Raw genomic sequence first — 21931 nt, 5'->3', positions numbered from 1 at the left:
AAATCCTGAAGCCAGTGTAGTTCATTGTCATGAAGTGGATAGAATTTCCACGATTGTGAAATGGAATAGCTGAAGAAATGAGCTTTATCACACTCGCAGGATGTACCTGGTGGCTGGGAGTTTGTTCCTTTGTGGATCAAAGGCATGGGGCAATAGCTCAGTGCATGCACCTTTAAAGTTCTGGTTCAATCCATGGAATCTCCAGGTGGAGCTTAGAAAAACTTTTGAAAAACCTTTTTGACTTGAAAAACTGGAGAGCCGCCAGTTACTGTAGAGTTGGACAGACCTGGAAGATCCAGGTTCAAATCCCACTTCAGCCATGAAACTTCCTGCGGGACCTTGGGAATGTCACTCTCTCGCAGCCTCACCTGCCTCATAGTCTTGTTGTGTGGACAAAAGGAGTGGGGAACCATGTTCACTACCCTGAGCTCTTTGGAGGAAGAGCAGTATTAAAATTTGATTGATTGATTTCATTGATTGATTGATTGATTGATTGATTGGGGACTTGTTCAAGAGCCCTGCACTATGATTACCTTGCACCACTAAGTGATTGTGCCTGCAGAACTTGATTGTACCTTCAATTCATTCCTACAGAACTTCTGCTGCCTGCCTCCAGCCTCTAACAAAGCATACTTTGTGTGTTTGTCTATTTGTCAGCTTTTTTTGGTGATTGCTACTTTGCTTCTCACCTCAGCTTTGATTACCTGTCCCTTCTATATATAAAAACCTTAGACCTGATTACTTGGCCTACTCCTACAAATATATCACTTTAACCAACAAGCCACAGTGAGTGGTTGCATTCACTCCTTTTCTTTTGAAAACATGCATGGGACTGGCTCTTAACTTTGAACAGGAACTATCTCAATTGTGTCCTGAACTTGCACACCAATTTTCATTTTGATTTTTCCATCTTCAAGACTGAGATCTTCAAGGTCTTCAAGACATGTGTCACATCTATATGCGTCCTGCGCGTATTCAGTCTGTGTGCAAGTGTCAAGCTGGGCTCCATCTTTGAAATGCAGAATGGTATCCTGAATGTGCATATACATCCACTTCTATTCTACTGTCTGGGCTGAAGACAGATACTGTGTTTTGGACTTTCCTTCCCCTTTCGAAAATGGGTGTGGTAGTCAGGTGGTGCACTTATCTATCAGTGCATCAGATGCTTTGAAACAAGAGCCCCAATGCACAAAAGTGCATCTGCTTAACAAGAAGCTACCACTGGTGAAAAGTGCTGTTATCCATATTTACTACTTCTGCCAAATCACCAGCCTGCTTTTGCAACCCGAGGGACTTTCAAATGCAGATTGAGAGTTCCCTGTAAGGCTGCTAAGAGGAAACATCCCCAAAAAACTGGGCTATATGTGGGTGGTTATGCTTCTAGGCATTTTAGCTGTTAGGTGGACATAGATGGTTTATGCACTCCTCTAATCTGTGTTCTGGAAAGTGATTTGGTAGATTTGGACAGACTTTGCTTCTTTCCTTCATTCTTTCCTTCATTCATCCTTCAAGGCACGTGCAAAGTCTTTCTGGATATTTAGATGGAAAGTCGGTAAAAATGCTTTCAAACCATTTAAGTGAAGCACCTCTTGAGGATCAGCTCTGCAGTCTTCTGAAGGAGGTCCCTCCTCCACTCCTTATTTATACACACCTCGTCTGCTCCTTGAACCAAGCATTAGGAAAAGATATTTCCCTTCATGCATTAAAAACTAGCTTGCTTTTTCATAGAAGAAAGAGTGGTTTCTGCACAGATTGCTCAAGCTGCCGATTACTTGTGCACCTTTGAAAACTGCTGTTTCTACATTTGCTGTTTCTGTCCCTCCACCCCACCTCACCCCACCCTGGAAAAAAAAAATCTGGGTCAAAAAATGCACACTCAGTGTTCGTAGGCTGAGAATCTAGTTCATTTCCCAGAAGAGAAGGCTACTGGCATAAAAAGTCATTATCCACCACCAGTTCCTCTGCACTCCAGAGCGTTTAAGGAGATGGTGGTTATGCAGGCCAATTTTCCAATAGTTCAGCAGGTTACCAACGCTGAGATATTACTTTAAGGAAGATAAGATGTAACTGGAGGAAGATGGAAAAGAGACGAAGGATATTTGTGGCAGATGAAATAATTGGTCTTCCTCAGGAAAGCTGGGAGCTATCATGGATCTTCTAGAGTCAACTTGAGATTTGCTGTTGATTTTTAACTGAGTTGTTAGGAACTCCAGCAACTGAATTACCCCAGGGTGTGCAAGTGGGGCTTAGCGTTGCAAATTTAACAGACTATTTAAGGTTAAGAACGCTCTTCAGATACATAAGGGACAGGCAGGGTCTGTTGACAGGCAGGATGCAGCTTTCTGATTTGCCAAATCTGCCTGTGCCTGACCAGCAGATCAGCACTTCCTTGCTGCCTTCCATTTTCAGTCGCTGACCTTAGGAACCCTGAGATCACAAATGTTCCCATCAAGTCAAGACTTATCTACAGCCACCCACTACCCCAGATGGCCCCTGACAAGAATAATCTTTATGATGTGTAGTCTTGGGTGGCAATGATGTGATCCTTTAACTTAAAATCAGTGGGGTATAATGAGCAGCAGTTTTCAATCTCTTTCATTTCATGGTGCACTGAGAAGGCGCAAAAATTGTCAAAGCACACCATCAGTTTTTTGACAATTGACAGCCCAATCCTATCCACACTTTCCTAGGAGTAAGCCCCATTGACTCTAATGGGACACGTCCGTGTAGACATGCATAGAATTGGGTGTGAAAAAGCACACTAGTCTGCATGTAAGGAGCTGCCATCCCCAAATGGCCCTACAAATTATCCTCCCCCAAACTCTTGCGGCACACCTGCAGACCATTCACAGCATACCAGTGTGCTGTGGCATACTGGTTGAAAATTGCTGGGTTAGTGTTGAACTAGGGGAGATCTAGGTGATCTTGCACCAGTCACTGTTTCTCAAGCTATTCTACTTCACAGGGTTGTTGTGAGGATAAAAAGAGCCACATAGGGATGGAGCCACAGCTCAGTGCTTAACTATGTGCTTTGCATACAGAAGGTTCTAAATCCAATCCCTGACATTTCCAAGTAGGGCCATAAAAGACAACTCTCTGAAAGAAACTCTGTAGAGCTGCTGCCAAATATCACAAACAGTGAGTTGAGTGGACCTGTTATTTGACTCATCAGAAGGCTCCTTGGAGCTAAAAGGCGGGATTTATAGGTTAAAAACTACACTAAAATGAAATGAATGGGTGTGGAAATTATATAGGTAGAACTATAGTTCACCATTAGCACAAGTTTTGGGCTGACTGTGGCTCAGCCAGGGGAAAGGGAAAACTGCCAGGTCCTGCTCCCTGCCCGCCTGTCCATAGGCCTGCCCACTGCCTGCCCTTTCCCCGCCCCAAAACACCTCCTCTCTACCTTCTCCCTGCCTTCTGCCCACCCGTTCCTCCCCCCCCCCCAGACCCCTGTGCTGGCCATGCTCAACCGGCATAGACCTACCATCTACTGCCACCACGGAAGCTGGATTTGTGCCGGTGTGGCTTACTTCCAGGGAGTAAAGTCCATGCTTTATGGCATGTTTGTGATCCTTCCGGGTCTGCGCAAGAGACTTGTGCCAGCCCAGGGTGCAGTTAGGATTGCATCTTTACTTCCAAAAAAAATCCTTTCCCCTGTGTGTATGTGTATAAATCCTTCTACAATTAAAATGGCAATTAGGGCAAGTTGTTCTCCTGTCAGACTTTTGTTAAGCATGACACCCTATGTAGATTACTTTCTCCTAAGTGTATATTGTTTTCTTATAAAAATGGTGAACAGATCGATAATTTCCCAAGCACTTCATATCAATGCAATTTTTCCTTGAGCCAGGAAAGAGTGGGTGTCTCATTATTTATCTTGAGAAAGTGATGGGGTTCCACTGAGAAGGCATTGTCTGCTTCAGCAAAATAATCATGGGATTTCTGTTCAAGCAGGAAAGAGAAACATGATTCATTATTTCAAAAATTATTTTACTGCCAGTTCAGAAAATAGATGACGGCTTATAACAATATATGAGGGGGGAAAAGGCTTTACTTATTATTTAAGGTTGCACTTTAAAGGGAGAAAAGGTTCAAACATTACATTTTTAGCTCAGCTGTAATATAACAAGGGTCATGCAGTTTCAGCTTTCACCTTTGTAGTTTCCAGGAGGTGACTTTACAACTATTTTCTCCATAGAGCTTTACTTATCCACTGTACATTTTCTTTCATTTGGCTAAATGAGATCTGGAGACTATACTGCTTGTCAAAAAACTATCACCTAGAGCAGGGGTGCCCAATATGTCAATTGCGAGCTACCAGTCGATCTCCAGGCTTCTCTCACGTCCATCCCTAGGAGTGAGCCCCTGCAGGCTTGTGAGCCCAGGGAGCGAGCCCAGGGAGTGAGTCCAAGGAGCCTAGGGAGTGAGCCCAGGGAGGGAGCCCAGGGAGTGAGCACCTGGCAGGCTCCTCCCTGGGAGAGGAGCCGCTGCCAGGCTTCTCTCCCATCCACGCATCCCTGGGAGTGAGCCCCATTGACTCTACTGGGGCTGACTTACCTTTCCCCTGTTTTTGCACTGGTATGTATGGAGATCTGCCCCCCCCTCAACTTCCATCTGTTGGTTCTGTGTGCAAGGGGTTTTGCACTGGTCTTGCTGTGATGTCTATTCAGAGATCTTCCCTCCCCCACACCTTTCCCCTGCTTTTGCACTGGTATGTATGGAGATCTGCCCCCCCCACTTCCATCTGTTGGTTCTGTGTGCAAGGGGTTTTGCACTGGTCTTGCTGTGATGTCTATACAGAGATCTTCCCTCCCCCACACCATTCCCCTGCTTTTGCACTGGTATGTATGGAGATCTGCCCCCCCTCCCAACTTCCATCTGTTGGTTCTGTGTGCAAGGGGTTTTGCGCTGGTCTTGCTGTGATGTCTATACAGAGATCTTCCCTCCCCCACACCTTTCCCCTGCTTTTGCACTGGTATGTATGGAGATCTGCCCCCCCCCAACTTCCATCTGTTGGTTCTGTGTGCAAGGGGTTTTGCACTGGTCTTGCTGTGATGTCTATATAGAGATCTTCCCTCCCCCACACCTTTCCCCTGTTTTTGCACTGGTCTGTACAGAGATCTGCTCCCCCCCTCCACTTGTATTGGAATCCAGGAAGATCTGGTGAGGAGGTAGATGTGGTGTCAGCAGTGGCCCTTTTAAGGGTAAGGCCTGGGCATCCAGCAGAGTGTGCTGCACAGCTGCAGCCACTTGAAGGCAATAGGGCCCTCAGGGATATAAGAGCACCTGAGGCAGGAAGGGCTCCACTTATTTATGTGAGTCAGCCTTTTCCTACATAAAGATCATTAAGTCCAAGTACCGTTCCACCATGACTGATGAACATTTGGAAGTGTGCTTGAGGCTGGCTGTCAGCAGCTGCTGTCCAGACTATGCATCCTTGGCTGATTCACTTCAGTGCAAGTCATCAAAGTAAACTCAAGTAATTACAAAAAATGTTTATAGTTAATTATGTTGTGTTGTGCAATATTGGCTCATGCGGTTATGCAAGGTACACCAACATACATTGTACACATAAATGTTATATGTTATGATGGCGCGAACATTGTAAAAAAACTCTGGTAGATCTCCGGGCCTTGCTGGGTTTCAAAGTAGCTCTCGAGCCAAAAAAGTGTGAACACCCCTGGCCTAGAGTTTCCACCAAATTTTGAAGTTTTTGTTTGGGTGTAACATCCAAGGAATTGTGAGGGAACCAACAAGAATTTGTTGACAAAACCTCTCAGGGGCAACCACACATCCCATCTCATTTCATGGACAGTGTAGAGCAGAAGTAGACAACTTACTTGTAGGCAAGGGAGCGGGAGTAGTAGAGTGGGTGCAGACCGCCCGCAGGCCAGATCTGGCCCATCACCCCATCATCCAGCCTGTAGCCTTCCCCCCCAAAATATATCCACCTGACCCTCAGTAGTCCTAAAAGTAGGGTCGAGCAGATGCCAGAGAGGGTGGACTGGTGAGGCCGGGTGCTAATGACCCATAGCCAATCGGCAACCGCCTTAATGTTGAAACAAGCACCGTGTGAATGGCAGGCTGTGGCATAACATCCCTGTTCAAGACTGTCACTGGGTGCAGGCCAGGTTACAAGGCCTTGCCAGGGTGTCTGACTTCCATGGCTGGTCCTATTTTTAGCACATTATAATGGCATGAAAGGCAGTTCTGCAACACACATACCCAGGTGGGTGGGGTCCCACACTCGCATGCTTGTGTAGAATAGGCAGACAGAGCCATGGGAGATAACTTCTTTCATTCATTCATTCCACCTTTATTGGCATAAACAATCCATCAAGAAAACAAAATTAAAACATTCAAGGTAGCCACCAAGGAGATAATTTCTGCATGGAATATCGGTCCGAGTTTGGGCCAGCAACATTCAGTACAGATGTTGTGTCAAGTCTAGGCATTTGAGGGTTAGAAAGGGAAGAGAGGAAGAATGAAACTTCTAAATGTTAGAGCTTCAGGCTCCATCTGATTTTGATCTTTCAGCCTTCACTGTCAGTGGTAGGACTAGGGACTGGTGGAACATTCATAGAAATCTGGCCTCTGGCCCCTGTGCAGAAGAAGGTTACTAACCCTTGGTGTAGAGCCTGCAGGGTCAGGAGCCCAAGACTCCCAAATCCATGGAGAGAGCCTGTGTCCATCAAGCTGTCAGTTCCATTCTGACCTTCAGATGAACGGGCCTTGCCACATTGTTTACCCCCAACATATGTTCACTCTCCCTAGTTTCAAAGTCTAAAGGGGATTACTGTTAGGAAAGTTTGGCAAGTTGCTGATTTCTTGAGATTTGAGAAGTAGCCACTTTTATTTATTGCTAAAAGAAATCACTAGTCAAAATTTGCAGGAGGTCTGTTTTGACTGGGTTCATAGCCACAATCCACAAATTACCAGTTTAAAGATTCTGATAATGTGGAAAACAACAGAGTCCCATTTAAACCAGCTGTGGGCAAGTTTTTATTTTGTTTGTAGTCATAGCTTTCATGTGAAAGCAGGGGGAGGGGGGAACAACCTGTAAGTGGAGTGCTAAAAATATAACAAATGGTGACAATCACAGGATGCAGTATGGACTGTTCATGCTTTTCGTGTGATTTTTGGTGGTAGTCTGCAGGAAAAAAATGCTAGGTTAGATGCATCTTTAGTTTTCAGCAGCAGTTTTCAGAAAACTGCTGATCCCAGCTCAAAGCCTAAATGAACGTTTTTACATCCCTCTGCCACATGCCACTATCCAAGATTACCCATAAACAATTGACTGTAATTTATCACTATTAACACTAGTGGAAAAATCTCAGATTTACAGTATTGCTTGATTCAGCTCCACTTGTTTCAAAGTACTTTCTAACAATAAGAAATTTGTGATTCTTTCAATTTAAAAAGCAAAATATTATGAATATGTATGGTTTGACTTTTGTGTAAATTAGTACCCCATTTGTATCATAAATATAAAGTAGCTTTATAATACAAACAGAACTAGCACAGATAAAATATTAAATTTAACATAATAAACAATATAGATTATGGGATCAATATGACCTTGGATAGCAATGGAAGAATGAGTTGAAGATCTAAAGATGCAAAAAGCCTGAAAATTTGTTCCACCTCTTAGTGACATTTTAAATTATTTTTGTCTAAATAAAAAGCAAGCATACTTGGTACTTCTGATTAGGGATTATGTGTGGAATGAAGGACCTTGAGTTATACAATTAAGTATTGATTTTGTTGATCCATATTTAATTCTCATAGCAATTAAGCTGTGTGTCTTTTTTACTTATATATATATAAAAGTGTGTTCATGTATAGTGGGACGAGTATATACATTACACACACACATACACACACACACAGGTTGAGTCTCATTATTTGGGAGGATTCCATTCCAAGAACTCACATGGATGGCAAAAAAAACGCACTACAGCAAATCAATTTAAAAAACAAAGTTTTTTGGCTCTGGTGATTTAAAAACAGCCTTGATGACCTTTGTAGTGCACGCAGAGGCCATCAGTCTCTCTCCAGGCACTTAGGCTTCACTAGGAGGCAGCAATTCCTCCCTTCACCAGGAGCCCCAGCAAGGAGGAAAGAATGGAAAAGGTGATAATTGCTGCCATTCAGCCTTCTTTCACATGCTCAGGGGGAAGGGAGGAGTGAAGCCTGCAGAGAATGATTGATGGATTGTCAGCAGACTGCCCTCTCTGGCATTATCCCTTCTCATCAGCTTTGAGATAGAAAAATCTGTGGATGCTTAGGTTATACCTGTAATCACTTGTATGACTGTCTCTCTGCAACAGTCCATATACCTGACCCTTAGGAACAGCTGGGGCATTACTCAGGATAAGGAGGGAAATATCCCTGAGGTGACCTCTAGCCAGTCTCCTAACCGCGTTGAAACAGTGCAGGGCAGGCCATGCAGTCTGGCTGTGCCGGTGCAGGTTAGGATTGTGCCCTTAATCTAAAAGCCAATCGCTCTGTGAATAAGAGACAAAGGAAGGATTCATTTCTTGTGAACAACTAGAAATGTGATTGTCTTAAACTCCTGCTTAACCAAACTGCATATTAAAATATATTATGACTATAGAATTGTATTACTAATGTTTCATTGCATGAAACATTGTTTCATGTAATGTTTCATTACATGCTCGTCCCACTTCTCTGACTGGTGAAAAGTTTCAAGGGCCAGTGTAGTCTGGGTTCTGGCTTCCTTTAATGCAAAGCCCACTGGAGGATTATGATATATTTGTAAAATGTATCTACAAATACAAAGGCTGAGCATTGGATGGAGACAGAAAGCAGGGCATCCCTTTCACGCAACAAAAGGCTGTGTTAGCTCTCCTCAAGAGAGGGTTTATTCACCCTCCAATTCCAGGATTCCTGCCTGTTTCTATATCAAATCTTTTAAAATCAAATCAATTTTTTTGTCTCAGAAGTTGCTAAACAAGCTGCCTCCATGTTGCTTGTTTTGTTTTTTGACCATAGGGAGTGAGGAGTTGGGCAATGGGTCACCTCATGCTCCCAACCCCTCCCATCAGGTAGCTCCTACCAGCCCCAGTTGAGTATCTTGGGCCATAAAGGATTATTGACTTTTAGGGGTGTCAGTGATTTTCTGAGCTGCCCGTGAGTACTCTGCGTGCAAGAAAGCAGTTGACCAGCTAATATTCCGAATCAGAACCTCATTCCTTTGCCTACGCTCAAAACAATATTGGACACTGAGATGTACAGTGATCAATGCAAATGTGACCAAAATGTTTAATAATCCTCAGACTCACTGCCATCCTTCCATGAACCTCACACAGATTTTGGACACTGTTCATAGACCATTGTCCTCCAGTGCCCTTTCACAATCTTTCCTACTGCACCAGCATCAAGTGACAAGGCGATGTAGAGAAGGGTTGTTGGCGCCTGAACTGAATATATGGATACACCATCATCTCAAAAACTTACCAAGCCTGAGGTTGAGTTGCTTAAGGATGTATTAGAACTTCAAAAGTAAATAGTGGTCTATTCTAGTGGCCCAGTTTAATTTCTTTATTGGATGACATTTTGGCATCTGTATTAATTCTGATTTTCATTCGACCTTTTCCTTTGGTATATCATGGTGCTGTTCCATCCATGCAAGGGCTTTGCTCTCCCAGACAGCCTTCAGTCAAATATTCATGGATTTCAGCATGCTAGTCTTTGGGAATGGGAAGCCATTGGGACTCACCTCTAGAATTGTCATTTACCTTCCTCTTTCTTTTCCAGAGAGCTGAGCTAACACAGACATAGATTTTGCTCTCTGTGCTTTCTTAATCTTTTCTAAGCGAAATAAATGAAGCGTTCATTTTAGCATGAGAATCACCTCAATGAGAGAATCGTTTACAGTAGACAATGCAAGTAAGAACATAAGAACAGCCCCACCGGATCAGGCCATAGGCCCATCTAGTCCAGTTTCCTGTATCTCACAGTGGCCTACCAAATGCCCCAGGGAGCACACCAGATAACAAGAGACCTGCATCCTGGTGCCCTCCCTTGCATCTGGCATTCTGACATAGCCCATTTCTAAAATCAGGAGTTTACACATACACATCATGCCTTGTAACCCATAATGGATTTTTCCTCCAGAAACTTGTCCAATCCCCTTTTAAAGGTATCCAGGCCAGATGCTGTCACCACATCCTGTGGCAAGGAGTTCCACAGACCGACCACACACTGAGTAAAGAAATATTTTGTCCTAACCCTCCCAACACTCAATTTTAGTGGATGTCCCCTGGTTCTGGTGTTATGTGAGAGTGTAAAGAGCATCTCTCTATCCACTTTATCCTTCCCAGGCATAATTTTGTATGTCTCAGTCATATCCCCCCTCAGGCATCTCTTTTCTAGACTGAAGAGGCCTCAAGTAAAGAGGATGTTGTAATGTAAAAAAAAAACTGTAGTATGTAATGCTCTTTTTTTGTTTTGTTGTTGCTATAATCTAATGTACCAGAAAGAATTTGTAATCTTATTACTTTGGTAAAGAGGTTTTAGTTAAATCCTTAAGGATGCAGCCAATTTAAGAATAAAAGCACAAAACCCTGCATTATTACTCAGCTGTGACTCTATGAGAAAACTGCTAGCAAGAGATAGTTAACTGCTAATGTTGTAGGGATAGTGTGCAGTTCTTTTTTCCTCCTTTCCTTTGCAGTGATGATGTGAACACTTGGCAAAGAAAGTATCTGGAGTTAGTCAGGGTCTATCAGGCAAGTGTCTGATAGTAATGATTTTCAGTCACTTATGTTGGCCAGATTTGATCTGAACCAATGACCTAGAGGTTAAAGGCTCCATATACGATTACCAAATACCTAAGTCATCCAATTCCCCAAGATACGATATATATCTGATATCCTGCAGAATGGTCCTTATCAGCAAGAAAAGGTACTGATTCACACTTAAAGTGCATTAGTAAAATAATGATTTAAACATGAGCACAAGTTCTGAGCCAAACTCTGCTTCCTAGTAGCTGAAATCAGTAAATGATTCAGATGTACTGCATTATGATGTTGAATGATTGAACCACTTTTGTCTACAGTTTATAACAGACTGCTTGTGGTGACAGTTGTTTTATTTCCTTCTTATATAGTGCTGCAGCTGTTCTAAACATCAGTGAAAACATGTCTATAATTTAGTATTTAAAAAAGTCCCAAAAATATATCTAGTTGTTTTAGGAATAACATACATCTTTCTAGTAATGCCAAAGTCATAGGAGGTCATAACTTTTACATAAGTAATGGGCACATTAATTTCAAATACTGCTAAGTTTGTCTCAGTGTCTCATTTCACTTCATGAGAAGCACCCTACCTCGTCCCCGTCCCCCACGCACACCTGTTCACAAAATTTTAAAAAAAAATTTGTGGGATTCACAATATGCAGGGAATAAAAGATTGACAAAAGTTCAGAATAGGGAGAAGGCAAAGTGAAAAATAGATAAACAAGAATAGAGATAATAGATGCAGTGGGTGGTTTTGTATATTCTTGAACCTATATATTCCCTGTGAGTTCCCCAACATCTTGAGAATCCAAGAATTAGTCCATTGACAAGAGGGACAAGGACAGTTCAAAATCAGTAAACTTTATTTATATGTTTTTAAGGAAAAGGGTGAGATGTAATTGAGTTTATTTTTAGACTTATAATTAATTGTATGTGCTTTCATAATGATTTACTCATGTGTATTAAGGATTATATTACATAACTTCTTATCCCAATGACAGCAGAATTCAGGTGTTAAACTGCTCTGCAAATAAAGTTGTCTTGGAGATTAAACTAAGAGGTGTGCTGGGAAGAGGGTCTTCATATATTACTTGCTTGCAAATGCATCAGACGTAGTCCCTTATAATCACTGCCAGCTCATATGATGATTTGATTTTTTTTTCCACTGACAAAGAATTCCAGAAATGAAAAATTCTGCATTATCCAATACAAAGAGTCCCTGGGAAACTATTTCAAAAGGATTAGCAAAGCACTAAATGTCTTCCATTCCAGCACCAACCCTGTATCTAGTCTATTGTATGTTGTCTAATGTAGTTCAGTTAGACAAATGAAAATGAAGATTATCTTCAAATGGGTGATCAGCTAGAGACGATTTCACACATTATGCTGAAGCAGTGTTGGCTTTGTTATAAGGTATGCACTCAACAAGGAACTGCAGCCAATCATAAATTTTACTATTGGATGTTTATATATGCGTTAATCATACTCACACCACTTTTAGGTGTATGCTTACCTCGCATAACACATTAAGCATATCTACCAGTGCAGTGTGTGTTGTGGTCTTCAGGTCACTGACCTTGGTGTTAAGGCAAAGAAATAAAATGCCAGTCCAATCACCAGCTTCACCAGTCCAATCACATTTTCCTCCATCACAGTTCTATATATCAATCACCCATGTCCCTTCTAGAGCCCTTGTTATATTCCCTGTATTATAGCTTTCATTTAGGAGAAGCACTGCCTTTAAAAATAAAGCACAATGTTGATGAATATAATTGAATCCAAAACTCATTGCAACCGGCAGGAAATTTCCATTAACTTAGGTGGACTTTGGATTGACTGTTGAATTGACACTTGCTAATTGATCTCACTATGAACATTTTGGCTTAATGTGCAGTGCAGAACTGCACATGGGCTGGCACAAGTCTGGGGAGTCAGCAAGGCTGGCACGTAGAGGTGCACCAGCCTGCTGAGGCTGACACAAGCCTCCACAACAACAGAGGCATGAGCATTGTGTCAGCTCAGCTGGGCCAATGCAAGGCTCTGGTGTGGCTGGGGAGGAGGTGGGAGGGAGGTGTTACAGGGCAGGGGGAAAGTGAGCAGTGGGTGGCCCCAGGGGGGTGGGTGGGGAGCAGGAGAGGCTGGAATCCAGCAGTTATGCTGGATCCCAACCCCCCGTTTCTGGGGAGTTCAGAGCAGCTTGACGCCGCTCCACTCTCCTTGGACTTGCGCCACTTCAGGAGGTAGCGCAAATTCAAGGCGACCCATAGGGACCATGGCACCTTACCCCAGGGTAAGGGGAAAAGTTTCCCCTTGCCTCTGGCTGAGCCAATTCTTGCCCCTATCCTGCGCTGGATACAGCGCAAGCATCTTGGTTTGCCTGTTCCAGCACTGGATAGGATTGTGCTTTAGTTAATTGATTTAGGCCCAAACCCTAACCAAGTTTCCAGCACTAGCATAGCGGTGCCAACGAGACATGTGCTGCATCCTGCAGTTGGGTGGCACTCACGGAGGCCTCCTCAAAGTTAAGGGATGTTTATTCTCAGAGCTGCATTGCTCTTATGTCGGTGCTGGAAAGTGGGTTAGGATTGTGGGCAGGAGGTCTGGTCTAGAGGGTAGAGCAGTTACCCCGAAGATAACATCAGAAGGTCGCCACTTCAAGAACACTGGTAGCTCCCTGAACGGCGAGACCTTGAAGCAACTGACAAGCTGAGCCGAGTTATTCCATCTGCTCTGAGCGAAGAAACGTCTTGGCAGCCCTCCATGTGGGAGCTGCTGTCAGCCTGCATGGGAAGCACTGGAGGCCAGAAGTGAGATCAGACCCAGAAGATACATCTGAAATGTTGTGTGGTTCTTGAAAGAGAGAACCTCTATGATTGTAAAAATCCCCTTGAGGGATTTAGAAATGCCTGCCTATGTAAACTGCCTTGAATAAAGTCAGAGTAGTAATCCAATGACCAGAAAGGTGGTATATAAATACTGAGAGTTGTTGTTGTTGTTGTTATTGTGCCCTTAGGGTAGAATCTTATCCTGCGCTGGAACAGGCAAACCAGAAGGCTTGCACTGTATCCAGCACAGGATGGTGGCCATAAGCAACTCAGTCAGAGGTAAGGGGAAACATTTCCCCTTAACTCTGAGTAGCAGCTGCTGGGCCCAATGGGTCTCCTTGGACTTGCGCCACCTCTGGAGGTGGCACAAGTCCGAGAGCAGAGCAGCTTGAAGCCGCTCTGTTCTCCCCGGGAAAAGGGGTTGGGATCCGGCATAACTGCTGGATCCCAGCCCCATCTCCTTCTCCCTGCCTGCCCGCCCCCAGGGCCGTCCACTGCCCGCCCTCCCCCTGCCCAGGAATGCTTCCCTCCCTCCTCCTCCCTGCCTCCCTCACACCTACCTTTCGTTCGTTCCTGCGTCAGCTCATCCAAGCCAACACAAGGCGCTGGGAGGAAGTCTCAGCCTACTCAGTCTTCGCAAGCTGGCGCTTCTTGGAGCACTGGCCTGGTTTCCTCCTGAGGAGGCACAAACGTGCCTTATGGCACATTTGCAACACTCCCATGCCAGCATATCTACCAGTTAGGACTGAGCCCTGAATATCATAGGATGTAACCTGTATTGTTTCCCTAATTCTAGAATATTTTATTGTTTGATGCTCCCATGTAAAACTGCTAAATAAATGACCCAGAGCTATCTTACACCAGCTTGCATGGTTCAGAGTCACAGATGCAGTAGGTGCTGCATCCAGCATGCTGGCTGGAGACCAGATCAACCAGGAGATGTAAGTAAAGAAAAATTTTACTTACCTCTCCAACTGCTCCATGATCTCCATGGGTCCTTTTGCTGGTGTATATCTGTTAAGCGAAAGGGGGCATGTCAGGACCAGGAAAAGGGGACAGAACTCAGTGACTACTAGTGCACCAAGCTCCACCCTGCCTCTGGCCCAGCCCGATCCCTGCCCCAATCTGCTGCCACCATGACCATGCCAGCAGCCAATCTGTGCTGCTGCCAGTGCATAGTCTTCTGGCCTTTTTACCATTGGTAGCATTCCACAGACCGACAGAGAGGCTGTTGCACCAGCTGAAAGGTTTGGGCCCAAATTGTGGTACTGTCGCTACAGGAGTTCACAAGCGGTTTCCACGTTTGTTTGTTTGTTTTTTTGACCAATCAACAAAAGCTTGCCTGTTCACTACGGTCAGAGGTTAACTTCCTTAGCTTTCTTTTGCAGCTATGTCCCTAAGTTCTGGTACCAAAGATCTGACATCTCACACACAATTTGGGAATATCTTCCATATATGTGCATAAACTATTTAACTTGACAGTTTTGTGGCAAGTTATTTATAACAAGAGTCTTCTCATATTTGTGGCAATGAACATACATAACAGGCCATATAATTGCAAGCTGAGCATGTAAACTCTGTCATTGTTGAGCTTCACCTTTTAGTCATTCAATTTTTTTAAAAAAATTCTTTAAAAAGTGGTATCAATATATTTCATAACCAAAGATGACCTTTTTGATTATCTCAAACATCTGTCTTGGATTTTACCATACAGTGGATTGAGGACCAGTAGGTTAAGTGCTAGACGTCATCCTGGGAATCTTGTGTCCAAAACATAAATCAACAATGGAGCTAATTAGGTGACCTTGACAAAAATCATTCTTCCTCATTCTGTAACATGGGATTAATAATGACATACCACTCAAGGACCTTTAGAGAAAAGAACAGTAATATGCTAAGCAACTTTATATGAATGATAAATAACTACAGTATAATCTTTTTTTAGAGCTCCTCTGTGGCTAGACCAAATGCATTCAAATACTGTGCAACGGAAAAAGAATGAAAAATTATCATTGGATCTTGTGGCTTAGAGTCAGCTGCAATGGCTTAGCAATATACATAAGACTATACAACAACAACATTTGATATACAACAAATACATAAGACTTGAAAAACAAATTCATATTCAAAACTGTTGCACAACTGATGTCCATGTGGGGAGTAAAGCCTCATCTTATGCTTACCAACGCCCAGGGTTACAGCGGTACCGAAATGGCAACCACTGCATCCCATGGGGCTGGGAAGCAGGGCCAGGTCTACTGTAATACCCAGGTAGCCTGCTAGGTCTCCTCAGATCTGGGCTCACTATTGAACTGGCGCAGATTTGAGGAGACCTGTGTCGGGTCTCCAGGGCTGGGAGGGAGGTTAGGATATGGTGGCTGGCCCTTCTGCCATCTCCGCCTCCTTCCCCCCGCTGCCTCCTCCTCCCCCCACCCTGGAATGCCTACCCCCATGCCCCGACTTACTACTCCACCACCTGATGCCCAGAGCTTTGGGTGGCATTCGTCCGTCATCCACCCGGCACTGGCTCAGCCCTGGCCTAGTGGTGTGGTAGACTTGCCTTATGGCACATTTGCGACACTGCGTGCTGGTGCTGGGCCTGCGTGGGCCTGGTAGGATCGGGCTCTAAGACCTCAGCTGGTTCCTCTGCAAACTATGCCAGAAGCATGGAATGTCGGAATAATCACTGTTTCAGATGTGACCGCTAAAATTCATTTGTTGGATTGGGCTGCCAGTGACTCAATAGTATCTATAACCCAATCCCCCATAAGCCCCAATTTTATGAGGCCCCACCAGTTTACATGATGCTGCAGCACAACAGAGTGAAGAATGCATCCTGTGATGAAGGTGGGGACAACCAGACAGTCCAGGAGAGGTAAATAAAAATATTTACTTACCTCTTGGTAGGCTGCCTGGAAGCCAATGAGTCTTCTTGAACCGAGTTCAGCTATTTAGTTGGTGTAAGTCCAAGGAGCTTCTGGGGGCAGGTCCATGCCAGTACAGGGAGACAGGAATTCGGCATGCACCACTGCTACCAAGATCTACCTCCTCTTGCCTCTGAACCACCTCCTGTCTGGCTTACTCCCCACCTGATCCTCCCCCAAACTGCCCCTGCCCCATCTCCACAACCACCTTACCTGCTCCAGTACAGTCTGGGTGGCCTGTAGGTGCATACATGGCCACCAGCCATTTGCACCAGCAGTCCTGCAGCACACACGTTTTCCGGCACTACACCGTCACTTATGGCAATGGAGCAGAAGATCCACCACAGTACACGCACAATAGAATTGGGCTGTCCAAAATTTAACTGACAAAAATTTTTGACTGTCCAGAATTGAATTAAAATGCAAAACAATTTGTGTATGCACTGGAATTTTCAGTTCACTTTTCTGCTGCAGACTGTCACACTACTTGAAAATTTGTTTCCAAAGGGCAGAGAACCTTTCAGAGCAGCATGCAGTCTATTCATCCAGAGTGGAAATTGGCAGTGAAAGTCTTTTCCACTCATGCACAGGGCTTTATGGATTCAGACCTTTCTATAAGAATAACCTGAGGCGTAGATTGAGAGCAAAAGAACTCACCTGAATTGTTCTTGGGAGAAAATAATTTTTGATGTTAGTGGAATGACTTCTAAATTGAGTCATTCATTCCAAGGATAAATTATTTTAGAACTGCATCCCATCATACACAAGTACTACAGTTAATTGTTTTGTGAAAAATTATTCTAGGTATCAAAAATGTAACAAGCCAATAATTTCTTTAGAAATCAAACCAGAGTTTTTTTAATTGACGTAGGCATAGAAACTAACTGCAATACCTTATAAAGCAATATTTCCAATAGCATGGAGGATACATTCCCCAAAAGTCAAGGGCTGTGTGAAATAGCACTATAGGGTACATGTTAATTTAATAGGCAGGAAATAGGTGCTGATTGACCCAGAATGCATTATCTCCAGTGAACAGAATGGCTGTCAGTCACATCCAGGAAAAAGAAAGCTGTAACAAATCAACACTAAAGGAAGTTGCATTATCCAGGGTGTGCCTGTATATCTATCTACTTCAACTGTGAGCCACACCCTGGAATGGATAATGCATTGCTGAAGCTAAGCCCCTGTGAACCTGAGCATTCCCAATTGGAAAGCTACTGGAAGCCTCATGTGAAAATGAAATATAAAAATAATAAAACATGTTTTAAGCAATAATTGATTAGAAATATGTTGAATGGACATTTACTAGTTTAAACAAAAGTATAAACCCTCCAGAGCTGAATATCCTAATCTTCAAAGCACTCCTTTGAAGCAATCACTTTTCTTCTTTGCTATACTCTATAGCTATATTCTATTCTCTGTGCTATACTCTTGGATGATCCTGAATTTCACTTGCCATCTAAACGCAAAGTAACAATGTTTGTTCTTGGACTGCCAATAGTTTATTGATCCATTCATTTCTGCCTGGCACTAATACTGAAAATGAGGAATGAGTTTGCCTTTATGAATAGCACACCTCAATTGACAACGTATGCTGCAAAAAACTTGGTTCTCTGCGAAGCCCCTAATATGTTCAATGTTATATTTCTTTAATGATATTATCTGGAATATGAGATAGAAACATACTTTTTAAAGAAGTTATTTGAGAAAATCAGGTCATTTATATTGAACTTCTCCCCCCTCACCCCCCAAAAGTATTTTTCAAGCTAAGAGATAAAATTGTACAACCTAGCCATGCAGTTTTAATATAATGTGCCGATGTCTTGTTCAGGGCTTTGTTTTGTGCACTTTTCTGAGATTACAACACTTCTTAGAGTAGACCTAGACAATATCTATTGATTCTAGTCTGAGTGGATTGGACCAATTCAGTGTAATTTTCTCTCTTGTTGCTCTCATTTCTATTAGAGAGATTTTTGGTACATGAAAATCAACAGGCTTACACATGCAAAATGTGGGGTAATTTCCTAGCAAATTTTATTAACATGGGCATTATGTTGATCAGAGCTTTTCCAGTGACTATTGGCAATATACATTGAGGTTGTTTTTCTCCAGATTCCGGGTTATCTGCTAAGATTCCAAATATTTTACACAAGTAAAACTGATCATATATTTGTCTTTATGTTTGGGATTGGTTTCCTCTTTCAAATCAGTATTTTTCTATCTGTGATTATTCCAAAGACCAGGTAATGCAAAGCAAAGAGTGGAAGCAAGGTGAGAGAAACAGCCATATTTCACAAATCAATGGGAAAATGTAGTGGCTAAAATCTGGCTCTACCAAAACAGCTATTACAGTAATCCACAGAAAAGCTAGGTGTACAACTGCTCAATTCAGTGGAACTTGAACTATGCAAAACTATGCAAAACGTTTTATTTCAACAGAGTATGCCTAGTTTTCTACCTTATAATTGTGATCATTCTGATGTTTAGGTGACATAGAGTCAAATGAAACAAATCATTATTTTTCTAGGCTCCTTGACCAATATCCAGTTGCCCTTAAATAATAATTTATGAAGAAAGAGAAGAAATGTAAGCTAGTCTGGAGATATTTTACACATACAAATTTCTAAATCAGCTGCTTAAAATGTAAATGGAATGGCACTTAACTGTTTTGCAAATTGAGACCTATTTGTCTGAGCAGAATAATTAAAGCTATGATTTATCCCAAAATGGACTTCTTATTGCATTTAATTATAATGGAGGATTAAGACCCAAAGCATTTAACAGTCTATTTCTTTTTTCCTGTGAACCCTGGACAGGCAATAATTGACTATTTACAATTTGGATAACTATTTTTGCTTTTCTTAGAAGCATCTTTCTAATGCCCCCCTCCCTCTCAAATTGTTACAGAAATTGAAGCAACCTGAGGAAACACAGGACGATTCTGAGAAGAGGTTATCTAAAATTTCCCAAGAGTCTCTCAATAAATTTAGCAGCAGCATTTTATTGGAAAAAGAGAAGAACAGTCTGAACAAGGTTGAAGGGCAAGAAGATGAAGACGAGAAGAATGAAGAAGTTTCTCAAACTAGTTCAGATAGGCATGGTGTAGACCACTTGGAGTCCTTGAGTGATTCTTTATATGATAGCTTCTCATCCTGTGCAAGCCAAGGCTCAAATGATGTATAAAGACACTTGACACTGGGCACTGAGTGGAGCACTTAAGGAAAGGAAGGACTGAATAAATAAGGAAGAGCAGTGTGAAAATATTCAAAGTTGGTTGCTAAGACTCACCTTAGGATAATTTCATACAGAGCAATAAAGAGGGTGAAAAACCCAAGAAACTTGCATAATACTAGAAGGACTAAGAGTTCAACTCCTACCACTCAGTTGTTACTTTAAAGAAAAAGTCTTAATTTTGCACTTTTTATTAATTCTTGTACAGAAGTTGTAAAAAATATTCTTGGGGAGTTATAAGATTATATTTGTAGAGAAACATGACAGCAATAAATACTAATTGGTGCCATGCTCTTGAAATGAAAGGTTACTAATTTTAAACATTGGTGTTAATATTAACAACATTAGTGATCCTTTTTTTGTAAAATAAAGATTTACAAATATTCTAGTCTTACAACTGTATGTAGAGACACGTAGAAACTTTAAACGCAAACTTGAGCTTGCCACATTGTCTATAATGAATCCCCTTGAACTACATTGTACAATTTACATTTAAATATATTAGTGCAATTTTGAAATCAGGTTTCTCTCTGGACTCATATATTTCTGTTAATGTAATTTGGTTAAAATTTCTAAGAGATGCCCTGCATTCCATTTATCTGTAGCTGTCAGCCATGAATATGTGTTTATTTTGCTTTGATCTGACCTCAACTACAGTCTGTTAATCTGGGAACCATGGAATAAAATGCAATTTAGATTTGTAACTTACACTTTTAAAATTTTTAACAAGAGAAAGATTGATGGGGGTTTTTTCTACAAAAACTGTTTAGATGTAAGAGGAAAATCTATTTCAAAGGCGGAGTGTATTTTTTCTAGATGTGGAGTATTTATAACAACTTTTGTACAGCAATCTGTAAGCTAGCTATATTTGGAATACTTTTAGACCCTTTACTATGTTTGTAGCATATGCCTGTTATTTTTTCAAGTATATTGTACTATCAGTGTTACATTGTTAATACTTTTGTGCAATGTTACATTTCATGTTGTTTTAAATGGTGCTGTTGGGTTGGAATGTCATTGTTTCTTTTAATGAAATATCTTTTGGAATCTTTTTCTGAATAAAAGTCATATCACATCCACATATCAACAGCTTTCCAACAACGGGAATGTCTAATTTGGGATAAACATTAAATAGCTCCTTGGTAATGGATTGTTAAGGGCTATCTTTTTTGTTTGTTTCTGTAAAATTCAAAGAAGGCGCCAGACATAAATGTAGCAACATTTCCACAGAATAAACCAACTTGAGAACATATATATGGTGAGGGATGATATTCAAGCCATTTCACTTTTCAAATCAAGCAGTTTTGTGTGCTCCCTGGGTAATAAGTGTGCAAACAGGATACAAATCAGTCAAGTGCATTTGCAACATGGCAACTAAAAAGTAATTTAAGCTTAATTCAAACTCCTTTCTCTCTCACTGACATAAGATGCTGTAGGTCTCTGAAAGATGAAGCTAGGAAAAGTTATCCAGGGAATGGGTATGAGTTGGAATAGCGCAGCTCAAGGCAGGAGGAAGATCATCTTGTTGAAGATGGATTCCAGCAATAAAATGAAGTCCACACTCAGGGCTGTAGTAGGGAGAGGAGTAGGGTAGTTGTGGCCTCTGTCATTACAGTTGGTGATTGCCTTTATTGTTGGAAAGTGCAACTTTTATCTTGAAAGGCTGTGCTTCATGACAGCTCCATGAAACATGGTGAAGAGAGCATCCTTCAACACCCCTTCATCCCACAGAAGTGCAATGGCACTGTCCTAATGGGGGCCCCTCCTTTTTCAAATCACAAGAGGTGCAGGGATAGACAGCCCAATCCTATATATGTATTTATTTCAGAAATTTATATCTCGCCTTTCCCATGCCAAAGCAAATGCCCAAGGCAGCTTTACAAAGCTCCATCATATAATACAAATGGGTTTTTACAATACTTGTTCTACGAGCAGCTCCAGAGCATTTCCTTCAGTCCTCACATCTGGCGTTTGTGCCTGCTGAGCTTCCAATCCTTTTCATGTCTACTCAGAAGAAGTAAGTCACATTGTGTTAAGAACATAAGAAGAGCCCTACTGGATCAGGCCAAAGGCCCATCTAGTCCAGCTTCCTATATCTCACAGTGGCCCACCAAATGCTTCAGGGAGCACACAAGACAACAGACACAACCTGCTTCCCCATGCTCTCCCCTGCATCTGGCAA

At 42.3% G+C, this 21931-nt stretch overlaps 1 protein-coding gene across 2 annotated transcripts in view; it reads left to right on the top strand.

The window, feature by feature from the left end:
* Positions 1–20863, top strand: part of NCKAP5 (NCK associated protein 5) — a 370314-nt gene extending 349451 nt beyond the window's left edge. Inside the window, exon 17 of one of the 2 annotated variants that reach the window (XM_066633011.1) lies at positions 19426–20863. In XM_066633011.1, the coding sequence (XP_066489108.1) occupies positions 19426–19701 (276 nt within the window). In that variant the 3' untranslated portion in view covers positions 19702–20863. The remainder of the gene's footprint in view (positions 1–19425) is intronic. The other variant, XM_066633012.1, reaches the window with a different exon arrangement.
* Positions 20864–21931: the final 1068 nt, after the last annotated feature.

Source organism: Tiliqua scincoides, chromosome 1 (assembly GCF_035046505.1).
Source record: "Tiliqua scincoides isolate rTilSci1 chromosome 1, rTilSci1.hap2, whole genome shotgun sequence".
Lineage (NCBI taxonomy): Eukaryota > Metazoa > Chordata > Lepidosauria > Squamata > Scincidae > Tiliqua > Tiliqua scincoides.
Note: the sequence above shows the minus strand (reverse complement) of the source record. Positions and strands in the feature narration are given on the sequence as shown.